The 27,003-nt window shown below is 51.3% G+C and overlaps 1 protein-coding gene across 9 annotated transcripts in view; it reads right to left on the bottom strand.

Annotated features, from left to right (window-relative positions):
- Positions 1–13,231: 13,231 nt before the first annotated feature.
- Pcbp3 (poly(rC) binding protein 3) overlaps positions 13,232–27,003 on the bottom strand; it is a 71,117-nt gene continuing 57,345 nt past the window's right edge. For 5 of the 9 annotated variants that reach the window (XM_004631809.3, XM_023715998.1, XM_023715996.1 and 2 more), the window contains 5 exons: positions 21,575–21,653; positions 20,989–21,048; positions 18,625–18,677; positions 14,793–14,962; positions 13,232–13,806 (listed from right to left, as the gene is read on the bottom strand). In XM_004631809.3, the coding sequence (XP_004631866.2) occupies positions 13,770–13,806; positions 14,793–14,962; positions 18,625–18,677; positions 20,989–21,048; positions 21,575–21,653 (399 nt within the window). In that variant the 3' untranslated portion in view covers positions 13,232–13,769. The remainder of the gene's footprint in view (positions 13,807–14,792; positions 14,963–18,624; positions 18,678–20,988; positions 21,049–21,574; positions 21,654–27,003) is intronic. The other 4 variants (XM_023715995.1, XM_023715999.1, XM_004631808.2 and 1 more) reach the window with 3 other exon arrangements.

Raw genomic sequence — 27,003 nt, 5'->3', positions numbered from 1 at the left:
GGGCGGCGCCCAGGCCGCTGAGTCACCGCGCAGCTCCTCTCCCTGGCCTCTGAAACCAGAAGCCCCTCTGCCCGCGAGGCGCCCAGCTGAGATTCTGCTTCCTGGGCTTTGTGGGGACGCTATGGACTACAGCTCCCACCTAAAGTGGGAGACAACAAGATGTCTAGAGAAGGACTAGTGACCCAAAGAGGTTCTGTGAAGTAGTTTATGTTGTTTCTCTTCAAAAACCTCTGTCCTCTGCTAACTGCCTTCATATCTCTCCTTGATCTCTCCGATGCCTGGTTATTTTTCCTGCAAATATTTCTTCACAGTTTAGTCAAATACAGATGTGCAGAAGATCAGTTTTGAGTGTTACTGTGGTGACACAAAGTTGTCTAGCACTGGATATGCGTGTATGCGCATGTGTGTGATATGTGCGCTGTCTGATGCACACATGTGGGCACATGTACGTGTATGTCTGTGTACATATGGGTATGTGTGTGCAGAGACTCCAATGGTGGGGAGAACAGAAGAAGACAGTTATGTCTCTGCCCAGAGAAGATTCCAGAAAAGCTCCAGAGCTGTTGACACTTGCCTAGTATCAGCCAAAAATTTCATAAACTATTCAAAAGCAGCCTGAAAATAACAATATGGTTGCTATTAAAGAAACCCTGCAGAACTCGTGCTCACCCATACTGCCCAGCAGCAGGCCTAGGGTGCCTGTTTCTCCCACTCCTGCCTTACAGATCACTTGGTGCCACACAGCTGTGGCTTTCCATTCAAATGTGGTTTCAGAGCCACCATGCAGGATGATGCCAGCTTGTGTGGCCTCTCTAGTCAGGGCTGTCTTACCTGCAGGTGGTAATGGTCTGCACCCACAGCTAGGTGGGATGGAGATCCGCATGTGAGCCTAGGGACAGGTGAGGCCCTCAGCCCAGGGAATATGGTGTGGCATGATATGCAATGGAAGCAGCACAGGGCCTCCTGGTCTGCTCTGTGTACCTGAGAGGGTGCATCTTCTGCAAGTGCCTGGGGAGAACTGGGTGGAGGCAGTGCTTGGCCTGGCTGGGCATACCCTTGGGCACACATGGCTGCCTGCTTCAACCTGGCCTTTGCCTTTAGGTGTCAGGGACAGGCCTCCAGGTCACCCTCCTGAAGGTGCTACTGCTTCCATACTCTCAGGAGTCTCTGGGACTGAAGAGAATGCAGAGGACCAGAGTCCTTGCCATCCACTGTTGTGCTGTCCTGCCCACTCTGTGCATGGACCTCTACCAGCAGCTGGCTGCTCTACCTCTGTCTCTGCAACCCTTTCTTCCTCTTCACTGCCCTCAAAGCCCTAAAGGGTCCCCTGGGCTGGCCTAGTGGTCTCTGACGCAATGTCTGGGCCCTCCAGCCTGATCCACGGCCCTGTTTCCCTCATCCGGGGCCTGAGTCTCAGTGCTGGGAGATAGTGGCTCCTGGGAGTGGCCACTGGAGAACAGGGCTGGGGTGGGTGTGAGAAAAGCCTTGCAGTCCAGATGCATATGCAAAAGTGTGTGGGTCCTTGTGTGCATGTGTGGCCCTGCGTGTCTGTGTGTATTTGTGGGGGGAGGGGCTGCAAACCAGCTGTGTCCCTGCAACCTGTGACCAGGGCTTTCTTATCCCTAATGCTGCTATACAGAAGGCTCCGAGCCCATATGGTCAGGTGTACAGCAGAGAAGTAGGTGAGGCCCAGCAGGTGCAGCCTCAGGGGTGGTAACCTGCAGGGTGGGGTGAGGCCTAACCTTCTGCCATGGTTCGTCATCATAGGTAGTGGCAGGAGGGAAACCCAGACCCAGTGTCTGCAGACTCTGACCTGCTTGAACCCAAAAGAAGGGAAGGATTACGACCTTTCTGGCTATGGGGTCCCTGAGTACACAATGGATAGGATCAGATGGGCAACCCATCAGGACCCCCAACTGTCAGGTAGCTCTACCTAGTCCCACACCCCTCTTCCTCTCTGTCCCCCTTCGTTTCTTCTTTTCCTCTTCCTCCCATCCCTACCCCTTCCCCAGTCTCCTTGTCCTCTTCCTCCTCCCTCTTTCTTTCCCAGTGTGTCTCAGGGGAGGCAATTTTTCTCCAAGGGAAGATGGACAGAGTGAGTAGCTGGTTGGCCTGACTCCGAGTGGCAATGTGTGTCACACTGAAATGCCACAGGCTGCCCCTTGCCATGCAGTTTTGTGTTTTATGCATCAGTTAGAATCACTTCTAAAAAAGAGCCCCCCCCCCCACTTGCTCCTGTGCTCTAAGAACCCTGGTGGCTCCAGGGCAGGGTAGCAAGGGTTTTACCAGTCAGGGGTCCACATCTTGGGTCCTCTACAAGGGACAGCAGTGCCTTGACTGAGGAAGGGAGTTTTTCCAGGACAACAGGGACACTGTCAGGCCTCATCGTCCTGGCCACACAGAACCCATTTGCCCTAGAGCAAGACCCAGAGCTCTGGCCTCAGGTGTGGCCACCAAGCCCACCCCACATTCCCTGCTTTAATAAGGGCTCAGTGCTATCCACAGAGATTCCTGCTGTGCCTTGGAGTTGTGCCAGGACTTAGGAGGTCGACACCCAAGATCATGCCCATGACCCTCCCGGACCTTCCTGGTCCTCTTACTCTTTCTGACTAGCCCTGGAGCTCCTTGGAGCTGACCTCTGTGTTCTCTGATTGTCTGCCTGGCCTCTGTGTAGAGCCATTGCAGGGATACAATGGTGTGGTTGAAGTCTGGGATTGGGCCATGAGTTCCCCGAGCCTCACAGGCAGTAGGTCACTGCCTGGTGCTTGTCTGGTCCAAGGTCTGAGGTGGGACTCATCCCCAGCCCAGCTGGGGAAACTGCATCAGGTCAGTGTGCTCAAAGCTGTGTGGTTGAGGAGCAGCCCTGGAGGCAGCCTCAGGCTCCTGATGCATGCAGCCCTGCCCCTCTGAAACATCTCCTCTGTGCCCCCTTGGGGGCACCCCAGGAGCTTCTCTCTGGCCCACATCCCACACCTTCTCCTGCGGGCAGACTCAGTCCCCTTCTAGTTGCCCTCTTCCTGTTCTCATAGTGAGTAGAGTTTGCCCTGGAGAGGGATCTGTCCCCAGCCCTCTGGCTGGGAAGAGAGATGTCCTGGGAATTTCTGTGTCTTCTAAGAGGATGTGGTGATGGCTGGGCCTGTGGTGAGATGGGTACCAAACTCAAGGGACAGGACAGGGTGGCCTTGTAGTCTAAGGTTCCATCCTTGTCTGCAGTGATTCTGGAATTGTCTGCTCCTCCCTGGGCAGGGGTGGGGAAGGCATGGTCCTTATGGACACCAAAGGCTAAGCCCTTCTTGCATCTGATGAATAAAGACAATTTGAATGTCTTTTTACTGCCCTGAGTGCAGAGTGGATTTCCTCCCAGTTTAGAACATGATTCACTAAGGAAAGTAATGTTTTTCCAGGGCTCTACAGTCTCCATGGTGACTTCCCCAAGACATGGGGCTGGTGCGGATACTGACAGCCAGGGTGCAGCCTAACCTCCCACCCCTTACTGCAGGAGTCCTCTCTCCCAGGCATCTGTCTCCGTGGTCCACTCCCTTGGGTCTCTGTGGTCTGGCCCAAGACCAGCCTTGGCCAAGTTCTGCTGGACACTGGGGACAGAGCGGATCCTGTCTCCCTGACCCTTTTTCAGTCTGCAAAGTGAGTCACCTGGTGGGGAGTAGTCAGGCATCGACCCACTTCTGGAGTTGGGCAGGGCTGCTGTCTGGGCTACCAGAGCCATTGATCCACAAGGTGCAGTGACCAGGATGGCAGCACATGGTGTGGGGATGGGTGGCCTTAGTGCTGTCAGCTGGGTTATTCAAGCCACTGCTTCTGCAGGGGCCTCCCATGTGTTCTTAGGAGATGTGGAGACAGTAGTAAATAAAGGCAGGGGTCACAGGACTGGCTGGAGGCAAGAGGATCCTGGAGCCCAGCCCTTTACCTGCAGAGAGGAAAGGCCTCTGGACCCTGGTGTCTGGTGTGGGCATGGGTACAGATGCAGGCAGGACAAAGGACCCAGACTACACAGAAGGGGATTGGTGCCGACCAAAGGGTGTAGGTTTTCTATGGGGAGGGTCTTCCCAGCCTGTGCCACATGGCAGCAATATTCAAGTTCTCTAAGCATTGTCTGTGATGTCCTGAGGCTCATACCAAGGGGCTGTTCAGTTCCAGGCTGTGCAACCATCCTGGGGCCACAGGCTGCCTGCTGCTGTGGGTGGTGTGCAGGAGTGGGGCTGGGCTTGTGTGGCAGCATCCCTGGGTTCTGGAGGCAGGGTAACCTCCCCAGGGCTGGGCCCACTGTCCAGTCCCTCTCATGCACTGGGGTGGAGATGTTGGCAGCCACTGCCTCCCCATCACCCCAACAGGCTCTGGGATCTGATCCTACAGGCAGCTTCCTGGGCCTCAGGTTAGCCTGATCTGCTTTCTGTTGATGAAAAGCTGAGGATTTTAATTTTCAGTGAGAATCAGACATGGAGACTGGTTGGAAAATAGCTGCAGTGCATACAGGGTGCCAGGGACCCTCAGAGGCCATGGTAGGGGAACAGCTCTCCAGTCTTGCCCGCAGGCTCTGAGATAGACTGGGTCCAGTCAGGGCCCATGTATCTAAGGAGCAGAGATCTGGGGAGCTCTGCTGGCTTTGGAACCAGAACCAATGGGGCCAGCACCTTCTTCCCCAGCAAGGAAAGGAGACTCCCCCAGAGCCCCTTCAATGTAGCTGTGGGGCTCGAGTGCCCCCCTCAGGCTCTGGGGGATCTCAGCATGGAGCCCACTGCGTATACCATCCTGGGAATGTGACCCTGGCGTCTCTGGAGGCCAGGTGAGAAGTTTCCTCAGTGCCTGGGACCCAAGGCGAGGTAGGACATATGCATCTCCCTGGGACATCCCACATGTGAGCTGGCCCTGTGAGCACAGTGACGATCTCAGGCAGAGGCTTCAAGTGCTCCTTGGTCCTCTCTGTAGAGGTCAGGGAACACACAACATCTGGGACAGCTTGACAGACCACAGGGATAGTCATGGTCACTTCTGGGCCCCTGGAAAGAAGGGGGTTGGTAGGACTGGTCACATTTTCCTTCCTACTGAAGGCTCCTCATAAGTTTCTGAAGTCCTGGAGGGATGATGCCCACTTCCTTGTCCTGGATGAGCAGAGTATTGTGAAATGCAGGCCAAGGTGTGGCCAGGGAAGTTGAGGACCTGACTTGGGCAGAGGGGCCAGGAATGCGGGGCCCCCAAGAAAGCTCAGGGTGGGGACAGAGCACCAGGGGCAACAGGAAGGTCCACTTAGGCCACAGCTGTTCACAGTCCCCTTGGACTCCCTGAGAAGCAAAATGGCCAGGCAGGGTCACCCTTACATCCCACATCTCATCAGACCTTCCCCGCACAGGCCTGGGAGCTGCGGAGCCGGAGGGGTTAATATTTCCGTTACTCACCTCACACTGGCCTCTGGTTCCTTGGAAAGAGCAAACATCTGGCAGTGATGTTTTGCTGCTGGGCCTGGGGAGCAGCTTGGTTCCTCTCCACAGAACCAAGCTAGATGAGGACGGCAGCCTGTAGGGGTGGGGTGATGGTAGGGAAGGGAGGGTGGGGGAGGGGGCTCCCCAGGAATTGACAGCTGCAATCAGCTGGACACCTGGACACCCAGAACCCACCCTAGGGCCTAGAGGGTGAGGAAGAGTGCCCAGCATTCCTGGGAATGAGTCACTTCCTGCCCTGCTGACCTGGGGGGGGGCAGTGGGTGGAGCAGAGCTGGAGCTAGATGTGGGGACAGAGCCAGATGTGAACATGGAGCTGGACAGTCTGGACCTCCAGGCCCCAGGCGTCTCCTGGCCCCCACCCCTTCTGGCCAGCGTGTCACCCTATTCCCAGTCCTAGCTGCAGCTGCTGGTCCTGGCTTCTGGCTCAAGGCAGGGGATCTGTGTCCAAGGATGTGCTCAGCCCAGGGTTTGTGTGTCGAACTCCATTCTCATCCTTGCTGGGGGACATGACCACGGGCTGAGTGCCACATGGCTCTGTAGGCCTAGGTCACCTCAGTTCTTTGCAATGCTGGGATAGGATGGAGGGTCTTATGTGTACTCAACCAGTACTGTTCCACTAAACTATGTCCCCTGCCCTTTTTATTTTTATTTTTATATTTTGAGACAGGGTCTTGCTAAGTGGCCTGCTGACCCCAAAATTGCCATCCTCCTGCTGCAGCCTTCAAGTAATAAGGCACAGGTTCCTGGGGAGAGGGCCCCACAGATCAGTGGCACCTTTGCCACTTGTGTGCAAGAGAGAAGAGGGTGTCCTCTACACAGCAAAGAGCTGAGCACAGCCACCCAGGTCCCAGGTCCCACTGCCGATACCCTCAGACAGGCAGATGACTCTGCCCAACATGTGGTGTCTGAAGGGGCAGCTCAGGCCTTCAGCTTTGGTGGAAAAGCCTTGGCATCTGGTGCCAGGACAGCAGCAGTATCCTGTCATGTGACCCAGGCCAGGGACAGGCTCTCCTGGAAACTCCAATCTCTCAAGTAGCCCAGAAAAATCCCACTTGCTAGCAGCACTGGAGGTGGAGTCATGATAGCAGTGTGGGATGCTGCTCCCCTGGACACTGAGGACCCACCCACCTTAGCCTCAGTGTGGGCACATAACTTCTGTCCCTGTGTCCTCAGGGACATTGCCTGGCCCACACTACCCTTACCTCTGCTACCTCATCTCACCCCACAGAGTTTGGGGAGAATATAGTTCTGGAAAAGCAGGCAGGCCTCTGGGGAGCCAGGGCTGCTTCGGGACCCTGCATTAGAATTTTGGGGGGGCTACTGCAAATTGAACCCGGATCTTTGCACCACTGCCTCTAGTCCTTTGAGACAGGGTCTTGCTAAGTTGCTCAATTGCCCAGGCTGGATTCAAGCTTATCCTACCTCAGCCTTCCAGAGTACTGAGATTACAGGCAATCACCACTGTGACACCCAGCATAGAACTGATTTTGAAGAATACTGCGAAGGCTTCCCTGGGTTCCCTGGCATTGGGACCTGTATGGAGCCAGGCACAGTCACCTTGGTTCTGGACAAATCTGAGGCCGCCCATCTAGCCTGCCAGAGGTCCAGAGGGAGGTCTCTACCAGGTTTGAGGCCTCAGTGCACCCAGCTACAGGGAGGCAGAGGCCCCAGAAATCAGCATGAGGACCTCAGGGGTGCTTCCTTGGACATAGCAGCACAGGGGCCTGCAAGCTGGGTGGGGGCAGGAGGTGAGAAACTTGGAGTCAGGGCAGGGCAGGACCCTGCTGTCCAAGGTACCAGTTAGGGCAGGAAGTGGAGATCTAAGGGAAGCCCTACAGTGATGAGAACAGATGAGAACCTTGATGATGGCATTGGGTGAGTGGTGGGTGGGCTTTGGGACCCCCAGCAACAGTCATCAGCAAGATGCCATCCTTCCCTCCTCCAGCCTGCTGGGGGCCCAGCACAGGTTGGGGCACTCATGTGTCACTGAAGAGCAAGGGGAAATATGAGAAGTGTGGGGGCCTCCATTCTGTATTTGTCCCAAAGGTTTTGGGCTCTGTTCCTCCATCTCAGTGTCCTCTCCTCTAGACTCCTACTCCTTCAGGAATGAGGCTGAGCTGCAGCCTGGGGCGCCCTCTGCTGCCCATCTGGGGAATTGCGTCAGATCATCTGGAGGCCCTTGGATATGGGGACCAGGTCACTTCCCTCAGCCTTCACTGTACCCTATTGCTGCCAGGAGAGTGGTGGCTGAGGCCTCCACAGGGATGGATTTATGACATATTCCCTGTGAGTCATCAGGGTGCATGTCATCTGGAAAGTCACCAGGCTAGCAGTCAGCAGCCTCAGCCTGGAGACACAAAATGGTGAGTGGCCTCAGCTCTGGGTCATTGGCCATTCCAAGGGCCCCAACCTTCAGCCTGAGGCCAGAGCATCCTCAGAATGGAAAGTTGCCTGGGGCCTTCCCATAGTATCCTGCCCCCTGAGCTGGGGTTATGCCTAGTGCTCTGGTTGCTGGCCATGCTGGAGTCCCAAGGCCGGGAGGGTACCTTTGAGTAAGGTACCTGAGGTCTGAGCACCCACCCATGGGCTCTTCAGCCTGTGACCAGGGTCAGGCAAGGGGAAATGATGGGGGATTCTGGGTTCACATGGGACCTTGTGAGATGGCAGTGTCATCCTCTTACTGCTGTGGTCACCACAAGTACAGCACTGTGGCCAGGGCTGTGGGTGTCCTTTTTTCTTCCTGGAAGAATGTCCCCATAAGGGGTTACCTTCTGCTCCATGGCCATGAATCAGGGGCTCTAGGAAGGCCACAGGCCTCAGACCATAGCATGGGGCTGGGGGCTGATACTTGTCCCTCACTCCATGCCTGGGTTCTGAAACTCAGTGAGCACAGGTTGGTGAATGGAGGCCCTATAGAGTCAAAGATGGGTGACAGGGACCAAGGGACTCCGTGATGAGGTGTGTGGGGACCATTTCTGGCATCTGGCTGTCTCCTGGTGGAGAGGGGAGAACGGCTGGGTGCCCCTGGTCTCCTGCAGGTACCTATTAATGCAATCACAGCATAGGGCCCCCAGACAGCACCAGTGCCACTCACGAGACAGAAGTCAGTGCAGTACTGGGAAAGCAGATGTGAGGACTAGGCTGGGCATAGCAGCACCTGTGTTGCACTCAGGCTGGGTCCCTCCTGGGTGATTTGTACTAACCAACTGGCTTTTTGTGTTTGTGTGTGAGTTTGCCTGAGGCTTAGGCTCTTGTCTGGAGATGGGCAATGGACTCATAGTACATGAACCTCTAAGTCATTAGGCTCCACAGAAGACTGAATTGGTCTGTGAAGTTGAGACACTTCAAAGGATAAGGCCACAACTGAGGGCTTTGCCTCCAACTCTAGTTAATTAAAAGGAGACTGCAGCTGCAAGGCTCTACACCTCTGCAATAAATACCAACCTAAAGATAAGGTAATTCTCCTAATTGACATAATTTACTACTTGGGAAAATATTTCCCAAGGTTCCACTAGATCCCTGCATTTTCTTCAGTATTTTCCTCCTTTGTTTGTAACTGTGGGTCACCCAGAATTGTTCTTAGTCAGAATTTAGAGATTATCAAAAGCTGTGAGAGGGTTTTTTGATCCTCCTGGAAACTAAACATACCACTTGTGTTATTTATTGAAGCCTTTGCCATCTATTCTTTTGGGAGACTGTGGGCCTGATGATCCCACAATAACTAAGAGATATTACTAATCTGATAACAATCCATGCTTAGGACTGTTTTGGATTTGGGCTTGATTCTATGCTTTTTCTCTATTATCTCCTTTACTACTATGGATGGGGATTACCTCCTCCACTATAACATTATCATTTGCCTAGTCATTTGTTTCCAGAAGTTGGTTTATATAATTTACACTGTGATTTTATTTCCTGCAGCAGTTTTCCCATAGATTCTTTGGGTTCATAGGTCTGTGATCCAGCTATGTGAGACACCTTCCCTCCCGTGTTGTGCCTCCCTGTATTCTCCTGTCTGGCAGCTCTGGCTGATATCACCTACACCACACTGGCACAGTCCAGCTCAGCTGCTCTGCACCTGTGCACTTTTGCTGCTTGGGAGAAGGGCAGGCCAGATGGAGGAGCTGAGAATGGCGTGACTGAGGGGCCAAGGCCACTGTGGCTTGTGTCCTTGTTCCACTGCCAGGTCTTTATGCCATCCACACTGTAAGCTCCCATGGGCCCAGCTGAGTGCAGACATCGCCAAAACCAAGGACATACTCCCTCCTAAACACAACACCATGACTATACTCAGGAAGCCAACACTCACCAAGGCTGCTGTCTTGGTCAACCACAAAATTTGTTTATGTGCTATCAATGGATCATGCCAATAATGTTCTTTGTGGCAAAGAAAACCATGTGCACACACACACGCAGGAGCTCTTTGTGTACTCAACATATAAGTCCTTGTGTTTTGTATCTGAGATGTTTCCAAATGATTACATGTTGAAGACCTGTTCCCACCTGTGTCACACTGGGAAGTGGTGAAAGTGAGGCCACCAGAATGCAGCCTTGAAGATGTTTAGAATCTCTCTTCCAATCTCTCTCTTTGCTTCCTGGCCACCATAAAGTGAAGAGCCCTCCTCTCCCATGTCCTGCCGCCATGAAGCACTGCATATGACAGGCAATACCATGGACTAGAACCTCCGAACGCATGAGCCAAAATAAGCCTTTCCTCCTGTTGAGTCAATTATCTCAGATATTTTGTCACAGTGATGGAAGGCCAACATGTCCTTTATCAGATATGTGATTTGGAAGATCTTCTAGTCTGTGGGTGGCCTTTGTGCCTCCCTACCTCCCTTACTGCAGGAGACTGCAGTGCTCCCCAAAGTGATCTGCAGATTCAATCAAGATCTATCAAGATCCTTCCTTTTTTCCTCTCTCCCTTTATTCCTCTGTTTCTTTTTCCAGAAATGGGGAGTTGTTTTAGTCTGCTATAATAAAATAGCATAAATCAAGCAATGAAGACAGAAGCCTGTTTCCTTGCTGTTCTTCAGGTGTTAGTTTAGGGATGTGGTGCACAGGGGCTTCTCTCTGAGGTCGAGATAGTCTGTTGCAGGTGGCTGTTCTTGATTGGCCAATGATGGTCTTTTCCTGTGTCCTCACATGTCTTTTCCCTCTGTGGATACTTGTCTAATGTCCAGATTTCTTCTTGCAAAGACACAGTTGTGTTGGATTAGAGCCACCCTAATGACTTCATTTTAACTTATTCTCATCTTTCATGACCTTATGGACAAACATAGCCATGCTCTGGGACCCTGGAGACTTCACATGAATTCAGAGACACAAAGCCTGTAACAGCCAGGTTAAGGAAGTTTTTATTCATGATAGTTTGTTGATTATTTTCATCATGAAATGCTGTGGAATTTTACCAATATTTTCCTTGTGCCATGGAAATGACAGTTATTGTCCCTTATTTGTTAACAAGGTGCTGACTTGGTTTCTTGATGCGAACCTACTACGTTCCCTGTGGGCAGACCCCACACAGTCCTCGAGCACAGCTTTCCCTATGAACCTTACTACGATGTTGTAGAGGTCTGCATCCCTTGTTATGTCCACGGCTGGGCAGAACTAATGGAGTACCAGATCTGTGGAACAGACAGAGTGAACGACTCGGAAGACAGAAGTGCATCAGGAACAAGTTCCAACCAGCTCCTTGGCCCAGGACAGATGGAGGCAGAATGGGATCTTGTTTCTTGCTACAATTAGACATAGAGCCCATAGATCTTTTTGTTACTTAGAGCAGTTCAACTTTGTCAGTTGCAATGCCAGGGCTTGTGTCTCTTTAAAGTTCTTACATTAGAATCTTTAGGCCCTGTGGTGGTGCCAAGGTGAGGCCTTTGGGGGAACTAGGTCATGAGGGAGAAGCCTTGGTGAATGGATTGGTGCCCTAAAAAAGGGGCCCCAGAGTTCTCATCCCTTGCTGAGGACACAGCAAGAAGGAGGCATCTGTAACCCAGAAGGGGCTGGGCCAGGACCCTTGTGACAAAAGGGCTTAAGTTTTCATAACCCAAACTTGACAACACGCTTCTACCCAGTACTTACCAGGGATTGCATCAGCGAGGACTGAAATAGCCTAACTATAAAAACTATCCTTCCCTGGGGCTGGGGAGATGGCTCAGTGGAATAAGCACTTCCCTGGGAAGCTCAAGAGCCTGAGTTCAATCCCTGGTTCCGGGAAACAAAACAAAACAAAACAAAACAAAACAAAACAAAACAAAACAAAACAAAACAAAACAAAACCAACTATCCTTCCCAGACCTGAGCTAAAGTTTGAGGGCCTTTGCAGAAGCTGAGCAAGACTGTGACAGTTTGCAACTTTAGTGCACAACTGTAAAGCTGTGCACACTCCCAAAGGATTAACAGAAGCTGGGGTCCTTGGAGAAGATTCCCAAGACACTTAGACTAGCTATCCATACCCCTCTGCACAGGTTTATAATGACACCAGTCTCCACTGGCAAACACAGGTCCTCTTAGAAACCTGCCACCATCCCTCTGAATCATCTGAATAACCCTTTTTTTTCTGAATCCCTTGTCTGTTGGTAAATAGTTTTTATCATTTGCGTCACTGGCCCTCTGTACCCATCCTACATATGTGTGAGAAGTGGATTTCTCTTGATAGTAGCCACCCAGTGTGGGGCACTTTGTAACTAGCCCTGCATGGATCAGTACCTTGGTTTCTGTTAATCAGACCCATTAGAACTGTTACTAATTACCTCATCAGAGAATATTTTACCTAAGGAAAAAATATTTTAAATGTTTGAGGAGACAAAAATTCAGTAAGTTAAAAAATAAACCACATTCTCTAGTTAAGTGCCAAAAATGTTTTAAAAGCATTAGTAAAAAATAGGGCAAGCCTTTGAAGGGGATGGTGGGATCCCTTACTTCCATGAGTGCTGTCATGCCCTGCATGCAAGGAGCCAACCTGCCATGGATATGAAGCTGTGAGGCTGTGAGCTAGGGCAAACCTTTATACTCTTTCCAAGTTTATGGTCTCAGGTATTTGTCATGGGTATGGAAGGTGAAACTTATTCCTTTCAAAATGATTCTGGGGCTGGGGAGATGGCTCAGTGGAATAAGCACTTCTCTGGCAAGTGCAAGGGCCTGAGTTCAATCCCCGGTTTTGCCAAAAAAAAAAAAAAAAAAAGATTCTGCACCTAACTTTGCAGTGTGTCTTTTATAGTCCATGTGTCCTGGGTCAGGCATAGGGACTGTCTTATCATGGACTCAGTGTCTGTAAAGTCACCGCTGACCTGTCTCATATGAACTTGGAACTGTCTGCTCAGGTGGGAGGTGCTTTTCTATAGTTCTGACCATGTCCAGGCTGGTGTGTGGCTGTGCCTGGGATAGTGAGTTCACCCTAAGCCAGAGCAGCATCTGTGCAGGGGAGGCTGTACGAGGCCTGTCCCATGCACGCTGCACTAAGCTCAGGTGTGCTCGCTGATTCTGGGGTCACACAGAAGAGGCACATGATACAAAGGACAAGATTAGCTGCAAGTTCGGGTTGCTGACTCATGCAATTTTTGTTTTTGTATGTGATTGTACAAATGAAGAGAGCTTAGAAAAGTAGTAGAGAGAGTGAGAGTAACCTTAATTTGTGGCTGAGAGGAAGAACCCAGGTTCAAGACCACAGGCTGCCTGGTGGCCACAGGTGTGTAGAGCAGAGAAGAGCCAGAGGCAGAAGGGCATATAACATTTATTAACTCCAACAATAAGTGCCAAGGGCTTTGGGGTGCTACCATGAGATACTCCAGGTAGTAGACCAGCAACGTCTGCCCCCACCCTGTTCTTCAGGTCACCCCCAAGCCCTTCCTCTCCCAGGCACTCTCTGTAGGTGCAGGAAAGACACCCTGACTCTAGCACATGACTTGGGGTAGAAATGTGAACCCAGACAGCAGGGCTCTGAGGGGAAACTGAGTCAGCATGATAAGCGAGAACAGGGTGTCCAAGTGTGGAGGAGAGCAGGTCACAGGAGGTACTGCCAAAGCAGCCAGCTCTTAAAACAGACAGTCACACTGATACTGAGGAATACGTTTCTAAGATGCCACACACAGGAATACCATGAAGCATTAAAGTAACCAGCACAGCATGCGGACTCAGGGATGGGCACAGCTAACTCAGGGTGGGGGTGTGGATGTCTGTGCTGTATCCATAGCACATGTGGGCTCTGCTAGTAAAGAAAATGCTCTATTCATGTTTACGAGGAGGGGCAGTCGGCCGGTGAGACTGCAGGCTTGAGCGTCAGGTATGCAGGATGGAGGGTCCTGGGTGGGATTAAAGTGCACCCATCCCGGTGACCTCGGATGTCAGCCTGGAATAAACACAGGCACACAAGGGGCCTCATGAGGCAGTCAGCAGTGAGGCAGGCAGGGTGACACCCTCACCTCCATGTGTCCCTGGGTCCCCTCAGGAGCCACAGTGTGTCAGAGAACAGCACAGTCTGGTGAGAGGTCTTTACCTCCACCTGTCACTGTGTTATGCTGTCCCTGACAGGTGCTGTCAGTCTTCTGAGCCTCCCTCCCCTAGCTGAGAAGGGCCTCATGTTTGACTGTGCGTGTGAGAGGGGTCAGAATCCTGTACCACTGGAGCAGGTTAGAGCAGTGCTGCTGCCCATGGGGAGGCAGATGCATGCTAGGCGTGGGAAATCTGGACTCCTTCCATGCTCTACCACTCTACCCAACCATGTAGATAGAAGGTGCCAGACTGATCCTGCGGGTGCCAGTGGATGGAAAGCAGGAGATGGACAGGGAAAGTCAGGGTTGGGTGTCCTGGTCTGCTCTTGGCAATTCACCCCTTGATGGCCTGGAGCTCAGCACCAGGACTGGAAGATTGGTAGCCTGTAGGGCTTTCTGTCCACCAGTGGTCTGGCTGGGAGCATGTGTCCTTGTGATGCCTGTGTGCATCTCAACTCTCAACTCTGTGTGTTGGGTGTGAGTCATAGTAGGCCCATCATGGAAGTAACAAGCCAGCCTTGTCCTGTTCCCAACCTAAAATGAGTGGGAAGAGGGAGAACAAGACAGCAGAGGCCTAGTCATCAGTGCCCCTAGATCCATCCATGTGGTAGAGGGGCAGTCTAGGGACCTCCTCCTGGCCACCCTACATGTCTCTTGCTCTAGTGTCCTGGCTCCTTAGAGATGACTGTCAGTTGAGTGGGGTGGCCATGTCTACATGGAGACCATCTCTGTAATAGCTGTCCCTAGGTCCAGCCAGGAAGGTGAGAGTGGCTGGGCACTCACCTGATTTCACTGTCTAGGCCATGATGCGGGGCCCCTGGATGATCCCCAGCCTGTCACTTACCTGGCATTGATGAGATACTGAGCAAGGCTGATGTTTGCCGGGGTCCCTGTGATGGTGATTTGACGCTCTGATGACCCCTCAGTGGCATTGGCGATTTTGATCTGAGCCCCGGACATCTGACGAATTTCATTGATTTTGGTCCCTTGGCGTCCAATTATGCAGCCTATTAGCTAGAAAAAGGATGGGGGAAGTTTCTTAGAGGAAAACCCAAGATAGTTCTATAGGATACCTATAAGAGCCTCTGGTTGCCCAGGAGGACAGGGTACTGGCCCTGGTCTTTACCCTTGTCCTGGAGCTCAGTGTTCCTGGGATGAAGGGGTGCTGCCAGGCTGGGCCCTCTGCTTAGAACCCTCCCATGAAAAGTCCACCAGACCAACAGATGGTGGCCACATGTCCTCAATCTTTCAGTCCTGTCAAGAGTGGCCAGAGATGGGCAGGACAGAGACTGAGTCAGGACCTGGTGGTGGTCGAGCCAGGCTAGCACCTTCTTGGCTGCTCCTTAGGATTGAAACAGCTTTGTTCCAAGAGTAAGCATCATATGCACTGCTCGAAGGAGGATGGGATGCACATTAACCCAGAGAACCTGTCCTTTGTGAGCTCAGATGAAATTCTGACAGCACATCAGGCACTTACTTCCTTTCTACTCTGTGACCTGAAGTGGTGATGCAGTGTTCTTTGGCTATAGAGGTTGTCAAAAGTAGGGCCTCTGAAGTAGCCCGGGCAAGGGTAGGGACACTTGGGCATGGGGACACCAACCTGGAGGTCAAGGCCTTCCTCTGGCAGCAGCTGCAGCTGTGTAGGCTCCTCCAGGCCCACCTTGCTGTTTTGGTAAGAATACATTGGACTCCAGAAAGACTCTGTAGAGGGGCCAGCTGCCATACCTCAACTTTTACTATGGGTGAAACAGAATCTTTACAGCCATATATGGGCAATGCTGGTATGAGAACAGGAAAAGGAGGTGGCCAGACAGGATGTGGCCAAGAGCTGCAGCAGTAGGCATGTGCTATCCTGGATGGCTTAGGTGCTCTTGCCCCCGTGGGCACAGTCAGGGTTGTGCTGAGGTTAAAGATCAGCAATATCCCCTGCTCCTGTGTGTATTGCAGTGAGATATCACACAGAAGGGCCAGGTGGGCTGGAAAATGGCGTGGGACAGAGAACTCACTTTAAAGCTTCTGACAGCAATAAGGCACCTGGGTGGGACCAGGTGCTACATGAACTGGCTCATGTCCTTAGGAAACCTTCAGGGTATTCACACTGCTCACTTTGCAGACATTCTCTGCTGAACCTAGATTAGGACCAGCTCTCACTGGATCATGATAATCAAGTCCTTGTGAGCACAGAGGGAAACTTCTGCCCCTGAGATCCCTGAGTTCTTCAGCTCCTTGGTCTCCTGCCAGCACTTCTGAGTTTCACCCACTGTGCTCAGGCCCCACCTATAATTAAAAGGCCCTACTGAAAGCCTACACCTCTGAGCTCCCTTATCTTTTTTCCTGCTCACATCTGAGTCCCTTGTTCTGAGTGTGCCTAGCCCAAGATCAGAGAGTGTGGCTTGCTAACGTGCAAGGCCTCACTAGCCTGTTTGGCTGTGTCCCCTCACATTGACACAAAGATGGTTGGGACTCATCTTTTACAGCACCAGACATGAGACCTAGAAAATGTGTGACCAAGAGTACCTGCAGACACCTGTGTGCAGGGGGAGCACACTGCCCAAGCGGAAGCCCCATGCCCCTCCTCCTCTCCCAGCCACTCCTGCTCTCTGTCCTGGCATCAATCCACTTGGGTGTGGGTGGCACTTTCTGACCTCTCAGGTGTCCATTGCTCACCTGTTGTGAGCACAGAGCTTACCCAGCAGCTAAGGGGCACCCAGTCTGTTTCCTGACTATACTTTTCCTTCCCTCCTAGGGCATGAATGGAGGGCAGTTCCGCCTGCTGCTCCACCGTCAGAATAGGCCCATCCCAGCACCAACGGTCCATAGCCAGTGGCAACTCAGGGTGACCTCCCACCTGGCTTCCCCTGAACCTACAGATCCTGCCTGCGATATACAGCCCCAAGCTCACTGTGTCTTTAGTTTTGCATCTATCTCTCCATTAAAAATTTAAAGAAAAGCACAATGTTCTGGAGCAACTAGGTGTTGCCAAACTCCACAGGAAAGGCTCTTGGTGTTGAGGACAGAGCACAAGAGCTGAACACCAGAGGCAAAAAGCAGAAAGCAAGCTCTGAAGTCGCCATGGGGAGGCCCATGGTGACTGTCAGGAGTGGACCAAGGGCCAAGCCTGTGTCTCCAATGCCCTGCTGTGCACTTGTGAGTGCACACAACCTGTCATCAGTGCCTTTCTGCATCTGAGCTGAGTGACCTGCAGACTGGCACGATCCACTGTGACCATGGACCAGACCTATGGCCAAAGTGATGGGGGCACAAATCCATGATTGGCTTCTTGGTCTCTATGAAGGTGGCAGGTGGCTGGTGTTTGAAGCCCACCATCCCTGAGAGATCTGGGTTGGCAGGAAGCCATCAAGGGCCCTCCACATAGGATGGCATGTTGCAGAGAGTACTGGGTGATGTTGGATGCCTTCCTTCTGAGCAGCAGGCTGTCCTCCCAAAGAGAGCTCAGGTAGGAGACAGGGCATGCAGCCTTAGAGAGCAGGCTCCATATTCTAGCTCTCCAAGATGCCCCATCTGTGTATTCCTTAAGTTCATTTCCACTTTACAGTGAATGCTAGGATTAGAGCAGCTTTTCAGATGCTAATGGAATAGCGCTGTCAACAAGAGGTCCAAGGAAAGGCCCCACTTAGGGAGCATGCACAGCATTTGTCACTTGGGTCCTAAAGGGCACAGAGCTGAAAACTCTATCCTTCAAGGATGCTGGGGCAGATGACTCTGTCAACTCAGCCCAAGTTAAAAAACATTCCTGGGAGCTAAAGGCTGTTCAGTGATGGTGCTTTGTGTCAATGTTGTGCAGCTCTATACAGACAGGGCCTCTGTGCCTGTTAGCAGCAAGAACAGGAAGCTTGGAGCAGCTCTGCTGCCTGTGCAGAGGCTGCCCCTCACTCTACCATAAGCCCCAAGAAAGTCAGCAGCATGGCCAGAGTTTCGTGGCCTCCACTGTTTACTGCTTTCCTGGCTCCTGCCCTGAAGCCCTATAGCCTACTATCCAGACTCAGGAAGAAAGCCTTACAGCAACCAATTCCAACTACCTGCAGTGGCTCTCGTAGGGAAAGGGCAGGATCCAAGTTTCCTAACCAGCTGGACCAAGTGGTAGAGCAGGGAAGGTTCCTGAGAGTACAGCTCCACACACAGCGCACATGAATTGGAGAGGGGACAGCCATTGCATGGCCCACAGAGGACTCTTCTTCCTGGTCTCTCAGCTTGGAGATGATCCAAGGATTTATGGAAGTGTCCTCCTGCTCAGCCCAGGAGGATTAAGGGGAAGGCCTGTGGCTTCCAGCCCACTTCTGGTCTGCTGGGCCAAAAACAGAGTCCCAAGCCTCAGAAGAGGAAGGCCTGGATTGGCAGCAGTGAGGAGAGCCTACTGAGGACATTCCTGGGTCATCCTGCCCTTCAGGGTTAGACCTCAAGCCAGGACAGTGACTTCCCAGCTATACCCTTGATGAACCCTGAGGTCACCAGTGCCCCTTTATTGTTTGGTACCTTACAGTGTAGAATCACACATTTTATAAACATTAGACCAGTGTAAAATGGAAAAAAAATAGGAAAGAATCAAACAGCAGTCAGGGCCACAAGGTGTCACTAAGTAGTTGGTGGCAGCTGCTCTTGCCTGGCCTTTTGGTGGCAGGACAGGAGCTGGACAGGCAGACGCAGGGTATACTCACATCATTGGGAATGGTGAGCTCATGAGTGCTGGCCGGAGGGCTGGCATCCAGACCTGGGCACACCAAGGGTACAGGGTTAGGCTGGTGGCAAGGATACTCATGTTGCACCTCAGGCTGGGTGAGGTGGGGTGAAGGCTGGCCCAAGGCCCTCTGAGCTCCCAGCCCCATGACAGCCCAGCCTCCTGAGCACCAGATTCTGTCAAAAGGAAATGGGGCCCCAGCACAGTGACTTTTCACTCCTCACTCTGGCACATTGTGCCTGTGGCCCCATTTGTGGCACCTCTCCCTGGGCAGGAGGATGTCTACCACATCTTGGGTTTCAGTGGTACTCAGGGCACAGGCCACACTGTCACAATGAAACCAAGTGCCCATCCTCACAGGATACCTTCTTGGCTCTGAGCATTGTTCTGCTTTCCTTTGCACACCTCTGTCTCATGGCCCTGCTGCAGGTGGCTGGCGCCAGAGTGGTGCTGTTGATTAATCCTGCCCAAAGGCTGCTAGACAATTGGAGCAGCCAGGCCCACGCAGGGCTCAGTAGCCTGAAGCAGGGAGACCTGATCACCAGCTTTAGCTCCATCAGAGGAGCTGCTAGGCCAGTGAGAGGCCACATTTCTGTGTAGACCTCTTTTTTATATTGAAAAATGAGGATGGGATCTAGGTTATCACCAGGCCCAGGTGGTTGTCCTTGCATGGATCAGATTATATCACCAGGTAGCAGTTTCTCAGGAGTCCATAGGCAAGCTCATCCCTGCCCCTGAAACATGTAAAACAGCACAGAGGGCCCAAGCTGGAGTCATGGCCCCTTCAGGGCATTTTCTGGTGATGTGGCTCTGACCAAAGTCTAGAACTAAACCTTGCTCTTATCTCTCCTAGGCCCTGAGAGGGCCCAGGCATCAGGGTCAGTCAGACCCAGGCTCAGCATCCCTTCCAACCACTAGCCAGCAAGTTCTGCCCTTGAGGTATCCCAGAACTGGCCCTCCACTGGACTCCTGCTGTGCCTCCTCTACCCTTGCACTCAGTCTCATCTCCACAGACCTGGGCAGTCCCTCAAACAACCTCAGCAAGCTCCTGTCTCCTCAGGGTGCACCTTACTCTCCAGCTCTGTGTGCAGTCTCTCTCATTTCCCCCTAGCCCCTAAGAATGTGCAGCCTTTAACCTGCTGAAGTGACCCTGTGGGCAGGTGTCCAGCACAGTGGGGATAGGTGGTGGTGTGCAGCGAACCAACTCATCCCTGATTTTGTTTTCTTTGGCACATCTAAACTGGAGTTTCTGTTGTTTCTCATTTTACTAACAATCTTTTCAATACAATAATAACTACACACACCCTAAAAATGGTGACATCTAACACAGCATATGGAAGATTTCTCAGTCCTATCTGAACCCTGGACAGGAGCTCTAGGTTGGCTCAGCATGAGCACGGAGCAGCTATGACACATATGGGATCTGGCAAGCTGACGGGGAAAGTAAAGTGGCAGGCCCTTTTTAAGGAGCACTAAAATTAAACAGGCAGTTTAGCACACAGCTATTGAAAGTAGTGCTCATCTATCTTGGGGAAGTACAGCCCCAGAGTCAGTGCTTTCTCATGGTGGTGATAGCCCAATGTGAGGAAGAAGGCCAGTCCCTCAGAACCTGCAGAGAAAGCCCTCAAGAGCTCACCCTCCTCAAGCTTCAGGAAGGCCACACCTCTTGCAGAGGCCACATCTCCTCCAGAGGCAGTACCCTCTCCAGTTTACACCCAGCATAGAACAGTCACTGAGGCTGCACCCTGCAAGGCCACATCTTTTCACACCCTCTTCACCCACACTGTGACCAGGCTGTGTGCCCTGCTGGTCTCTGGGGGCCTTGGTGAGGATTGTCATCCTGGTAATCAAAAGCCAACCTGGGGTGGGGAGCCCCAGTGTTTTCCTAACAAGAATTCAGGGAACTCTCTCTGCTGCTGGACAACTGTTCTTTGACCCCTTAGTCCCTGAGCTTACAGGTCTGTGTACCACACACAGTGCATGAAGAGCAAGAGTCTTACTGCCATGGGGAGAAGGTCCAACAGATCAGTGTAGTCAAGACTTGAAGGAAACACATTTTTAGAAGCACACATTGTTCACCGCTTCATTATGTGCCCCACATGCTTTATTCATTACCTGAGAACAAGGATCGCACAAACTGCCCTCCCTGATTAGGCTACCTGTGATATGGGGGTCAAGCTCTGAGCATGCTAGAGCCCTAGTCCAGCAGATGTGCCTGCTGTGGCTGGGCTCCAGGGAGCTGTGTGTGGCTGAAGATGTGGTGCTGGGCACATGGGTTTGTCCCAAAACACCGTTTCCTGTGCTGGCCTCCCTGGCTGCTCTCCCACCCACAGGTCTGCTTTACCTGACGACTGGCCCATCAGATTTTGAGCTTCTTCGGAGGAGTGTAAAGGCAGCTTTTCTCCTGGAGAGCAAAGAAGAGAGAGGTTTAATGTTTTGCCCTCAAGGAGATAAGCAAGGTCCCTTCAACTAGGGAAGCTCAAAATATGACTGGCGCAGTGCAGCTGACTGCGTGTCCAGTGTCCTCTCCAGCCACAGCTGGACAGCTCTGCTTCTGTGAGAGGGACCTGCTGCTCTGCTGCCTCATGTGGGCCTGGGTTGGGGCTGGCTCCTGTCACCGCTTTTCTGCAATTGTAGTGCCTGCTCCTGGGCTGGTCACACAGAAGCCTTCACAGGAAGGACTACTGATGTCTGTGGGCAGCACAGAATGCTGCTGCACAGACACCCTCAAAGGTAGATGTTTCACAGGCAAGGTGTGCAAGACCAGGTGACATGAACCAGCCCACATAGTGAGAGACTGATCCCTGCCCGGCCACAGCCATGTGACAACTGTGCCGCTTGCTGCACCGCTGCACTGTGCAAGGATAGCTCTGAGAAAAGTCCCCAGGTGAGAAGAGAAGGAGGTCAGAAAAGGGCAGCTGGGTACGTACCGGGGAAAGCGGGGTTGGTCTGTCCGAGGGGAGGAAAGGGGGTTTGCTGCATGGCCAACTGGTGGAGCTTGGTCAACTGCTGGGGGTAGGAGGGACATGAGAGCTAAGAAGGTTATCATCATTGAGTACAAGTCACACCAAATTAAAAACGAAGTAACAGAACTTTGCACAGATAGAGAGGAGCCATGCGGACACATGGCAGACGCAGCAGGACTCAAGGACTTGGCCTGGGGGAACCAAGGAGTGCCATCAGCAGCGTGGCCCTAACCAGCCACAGCTCCCTTACCAGATTGGTAGGAAGGGGGCTGGTACGGGGTGTGGGCCGGGGCTGCAGGCAAGGCTGAGGTTCACAGTGTGGCCAGTGGGGTCCTAGAAAGCTTGCACTCACACTAGCTCCTGTGGGGTCCAGAGAGGCTGTCTCCAGCCTCACCCTGGTCCCTCTCCTGCAGAAATCTCTAGGCAGCTTCCTGACTGTGCCTTGCATGGCATTATAGGGTATAAGGGATGCCAAGGAACCAGTTGGGCTCTCCTCTGGGAGTAGCCCACAGGCTTCATTTCTTAGGTTAAAGTGGAATGGTGAAAATAGGGTAAGTGTAGTCAGATTAGGCTACACCTTAGGAGCAAAGGTGCTGGCAGGGTGCTGGGAATTCTTCCATCCTTTGCAGGGTAAGGGGCTCTGGAACACAGTACCCTCAGAGTTGGGCCTGGATACTTGTTTCCAGTGCTGGACTTCAGGGCTGGTAGGCAAGGTGACTATGTATGCAGAGAGGGGCAGGACACATAAGGAGTGGAGCTACTGTTCCCAATGAGTGGCTAGCTGTGGACTCAGGTCCCTGGATCCTAGAGACTACGCAAGGCAGTGCCCCACCTAGACCATGAGCTCCTGTAGGAATGGGCATGTGGCTTCAGGTGCAGGGCACCCCTGCCAGGAATTGGGCCCCCAGTCAAGTGAACTCCTTAGTCCTGAGAGGGTCAGGAGCATCCCCCAGTCCCTACAGAGGAGGGAGTATAGTAGGAATGGGGCCTCTAGGCACTGGCTGGCCAGCTGCACACTTCCCATTTTTGCAGGAGGTCTCAACAAAGCAGGCCACCTGTGGCCCCATGGCCACACCTTGGGATAACTTTGTTGGATGAACTCAAAACTGCAGTAGAAGCTAATGGGGCAGTTGGTCTTTCCTAGTTGGGATCCCTGAGCCCTAGCCCTCTCAGAGGGCTGGTTTCTGCTTTCTCTGGGAACAGAGCATGTGCCCACACACAGACATTGTGAAAGTAGTCCCCTAATGCCCCCACTTGTCCCTCTGCATTTTAAGCTGTTTCCGGGGCCTTGAAGCTCAATACTAGGGCTCAGGAAACTTGGACCCAATCAGGATTCCTAAAGCAGCTCCAATGACAGGCATGGTGATCTGGGGTCAGCTTCAGTTCTGAGTTCCCTCAGAGTTCACAGACGGGAAGGTTCATGGCATAGTACTGCCTGACAGGGCACAGCACCAGCTGCTAGCCCCAGGCAGATGAGGCCCAGGGCAGACATAACCTATGTTCATGTCTGCCCTGTGACTCAACACAGTTGGCACTTTAGCTACCTGAGTGATATGGTGACCAGGGGCCAGGATGTCATTACTAAGATACCAGTCCAAGTCACAGCAATAGGTGAGGGGTAGGCCTGAGGGGCAGCAAGAGGGAGGGAGAAGACTATACTCCTGGACATGAGTGTCACAGAGCACCCTGAGGTTGCAACCTTCAGTGAGCTTTGGCCACCACGTGAGTGTCCAGGAGAGGATGGTACATGACCTGTGAGTGTATGGCAGTCTGGGGATCCCTGGCAGCTGCACACTACCACACCTGCTATTTCTGTGCCCTGTGTCCTTTGTCTGCTCACAATGTGCCAATCAGGACAGCCTCTTTCATTCACCTGGTGTCTCCAGTGACCATATGGCCTGCGTGCAACAGGATGGTAGGGAGCTGGACACCTGGTGAAGGGGCAAGGCAATTGGTCTACAACCAGCATGTGAGAAGGGAGCCCGCCATCTCCTGGGCCTTGGCTCCCTCATGTGTATGTGGAGGCTGTGAACACAGCTTGTGTAGTGTGGTCCATGTGTCAGCTGTGGGAGGCATCACCAACCTCTGTGGGCCTCCCTCACCCACTACCACATACCTGTCCAACTTTTTTTTTCTGCTGTCCACACAGGTAATGCTCCCCAGTAGCTTGTTATAGGCAAATCAAGTCCTGGCAGAGTCAGCGCCTCTGGTATCCAAACTCAGACATTCAGAAGCTCAGCAGTTCAGCAACTCTAACCTTTCTTTTTGCAATGTTATTATTATTATTGTTATTATTATATTTTCTTATTGTACTTAAAATTAAACTCAGGACCTTCACATGGACCTACATCCCTAGCATGTTTTTAGTTTGAGATAGGGAATTGTTAAGTCCTTAAATTGTCTGGGCGTGGCTTGGATTTTTGACCTTTCTGCCTCAGCCCCCAAGAGTGCCAGGATTACAAGCATGTGCCATAGTATCTGACCACATTTTCTGCTTTTTATGAAGAAGTAGTCACACTAGAAAATCAATGTCTGCTTTATGAATGTAAAGTGATGTCACAGGTGAAGAATGGGCCAGCATGTGGTGGTGATGGGTGGGCACTGGCTGGGCTAATAGGTAGGCAGGGTTAGCAGCACCTTCTTGTCTTGGCTTATTTCATCTCTTGGGAGCTCTTTTTCCACACTTTCTAAAGGAGAGGACAACACTAAGTGCCAAGGGGCCTTCCATTCCTTGAAGTATTTCTGCCATTTAAAAAAATCATACTTTTGGCTCCAGTGCCTCCAAATCATTGGCAAGGGACGGACAGAGGAAGAAGGGAGGAAAGAAAGAGAGGCAGGAGGGATGGGAAGGAGAGAGAAGGCAGTATGTGTGCTTGTTTCATATTCAGTAGTTTTCTGTGGCTCTTTTCCATTTGACATTACATCAGAACACAAAACACAAAGTGCTTGTAAGCATATGCTTCAATGAGTTACCCAACACAGCCCTACACAGCTATCCTGGGTCAGGCAACAGGCCTTTGTTTAGCCTGGCCCTCTCCTGAGTGCTGCCTTTCACGAAGTGCTCCTGCACCCAGCGAAACTTCTTGGAGGCTGGTCCTGCAGTTGCTCCTGAGTACACAAGTCTTCTGTCCTATGGTACCTCAAGGAGCACATTTCTAAGGGTTCAGTGAATTCAGGTTCATTAACACCTTTCCTTCTGCTCTTGGTCTGTTTCAAGAAATCCTGACCCAAGAACAAACAGGGCATGACCCTGTGTCTTCTAAACATGCCCTGTTCTTCTCTCACACTAATGTTCTGTATACACAGAACAGGTTTTACCTGTCACAGCAATGTGCTTTCTGTCCTCTGCTGGGTCTGCCCTGAGGACCTGGTCACCAAAGTTTTTCTCGACCATGAAGATCCTGAGGTCTCTGTTCTCTTCTTGTCCTCAAACTGCACTGTCCCAGTCACCATGACCTAGGAGTCCTGGTCCTGCAAATTCCCCATTACTCTCCTCATGAGTATCTTGATGATTCTGGATCTATGCTTTTCCACATAGCTTTTCTCTTCACCCCCAGAACTGGGGACTGATCGGGCCCTGGGATAATGGTAGGCAAGAGCTCTATCACTGAGTCATGGCCTTATCTTCTATATACATTTTAAAACAGCATGTTAACATTAAAAAAAAAAAAAACCTCCAAAGAACACCTTTGGATTTTGATTTGAATTGTATTGCATTTATGTTTACAATACTTAGTGCTTCTATCCATGAATATGATATATCTCTTCATTTAGTCTGACCTTTTGCTATTATTTAACTTACAATAAAAGAAAGGCACATTTTTTAAAAAGTCTGTTGTTACTGATTTCAAACCTATTGCTTTGAGAAAAGAGCATGGCTTATACGATTTCAGTCTTTGAAAGGCATTGACATATATTTTAAAGCCTAGTTTGTGAGTTTGTCAATGTTTCTGGGTTAGGTGGCACAATCAGTATGTGTGTTAAGTGAGACCTCTCCTAGGTGTGGGTAGCATCTGTACTCTGCTCACTTGATCTGTCATTCACAGATACCAAATTCTCCCTCAGATTCCCTTTGATCAGTATTTTCCTAGCATATCTACTTCCATCATTTTAATTTTTGGGAAACCTTACATCATAGGTATGTCTTTTACTTTATTTATTTATTTTTGTATTTTAGGGAAGGGTCTACAGGGTGTTCAGGGTCTCACTACTAGATCGGACTCATAATGATCCACCTGTTTACAGCCTCCCAGGAGCTGGGATTAGAGGCACGCTCCACCATGCCCAGTCTCAATCGCACCTCAGCACGCCCCAGGGGCGGGGCTGGCACCTCAGGCCTGGAGGATGAAACCCAGGCCCCTGTGCCTGCTTGTAGGCACTTTAACCTGCTGAGCTATTTGGCTGGCCCTTAGGTATGTCTCTTAAAAGAACAAATTTCCCTGTTTGTGTAGCTAGCTTTTCTACTTGTTTAGGTTTTTAAAAATATAGTTTGACAGCCTTTTTTTTTTTTAGAAATTAAAAAAAATTGTTTTAAATCATTTATCTGTTTATTTTATACAGGGTCTTGCTACATAGCTCAGACTCATAGTGATCCTCCTGTCTCAGCTTCTATTCTCTTGGGATTACAGGCACGCACTACCATTCCTGGTTTTGGAGGCCAGTATTGTGTGCCCAGAACTAGGAATGGCATGGCATGTGGTACTGGGGATCAAACCCTGGTCCTTGTGCTTTCTAGGCAGGCACTTAGACTGCTAAGTTATCTCCCCAGCCCCAGCCTTTGTTTTTTAACAGAAAAATTTCATTCTTTTACTTTGATCATAGTTATCCATATACTTAGATCAGTTCCTGCCACCTTATTTTGTACTTTCTAATAGTTTTTGCTTTTCTATGGCTTTCCTTTTTCTTTCTTTTTTTTGCGGAACCGGGGATTGAACTCAGGCCCTTGTGCTTGCCAGGGAAGCGCTTATTCCACTGAGCCATCTCCCCAGACCTCCTTTTTCTTTTTAAAAAATTCCTTTTCTTTTGAACTTTCCCCTCTTCACTCATTTTCTCCATTATATTGATACAGAAGCTACATAGCTGACTTTTTTTTTTCTTTCCCCCCGCGGAACTGGGGATTGAACTCAGGCCCTTGCACTTGCCAGGCAAGCCCTTATTCTACTGAGCTACCTCCCCAGCCCCTTGTTTTCTATTAGTAGTCACTTTGAAATTTTAACATGTACATTTAGGCTTAAAACTCACAATGCAATGATACAATGGCCTAACAGAACTGTCATATCCCTCACCCATTGTGACCTCTGTATGCTACTTGAGTGCACTCAGTTCTGTTACGCTGAGCCAGCCAATTAGTACTGAGAGGATTTTACGGACTGTGTGTACTTCTTTTCCCACAT

This window comes from Octodon degus, unplaced genomic scaffold, assembly GCF_000260255.1.
Source record: "Octodon degus isolate 3935 unplaced genomic scaffold, OctDeg1.0 scaffold00045, whole genome shotgun sequence".
In the NCBI taxonomy this organism is placed as follows: Eukaryota; Metazoa; Chordata; class Mammalia; order Rodentia; family Octodontidae; genus Octodon; species Octodon degus.
The sequence above is the reverse complement of the archived record's forward strand: the minus strand, read 5'-3'. Positions and strand labels throughout refer to the sequence as shown.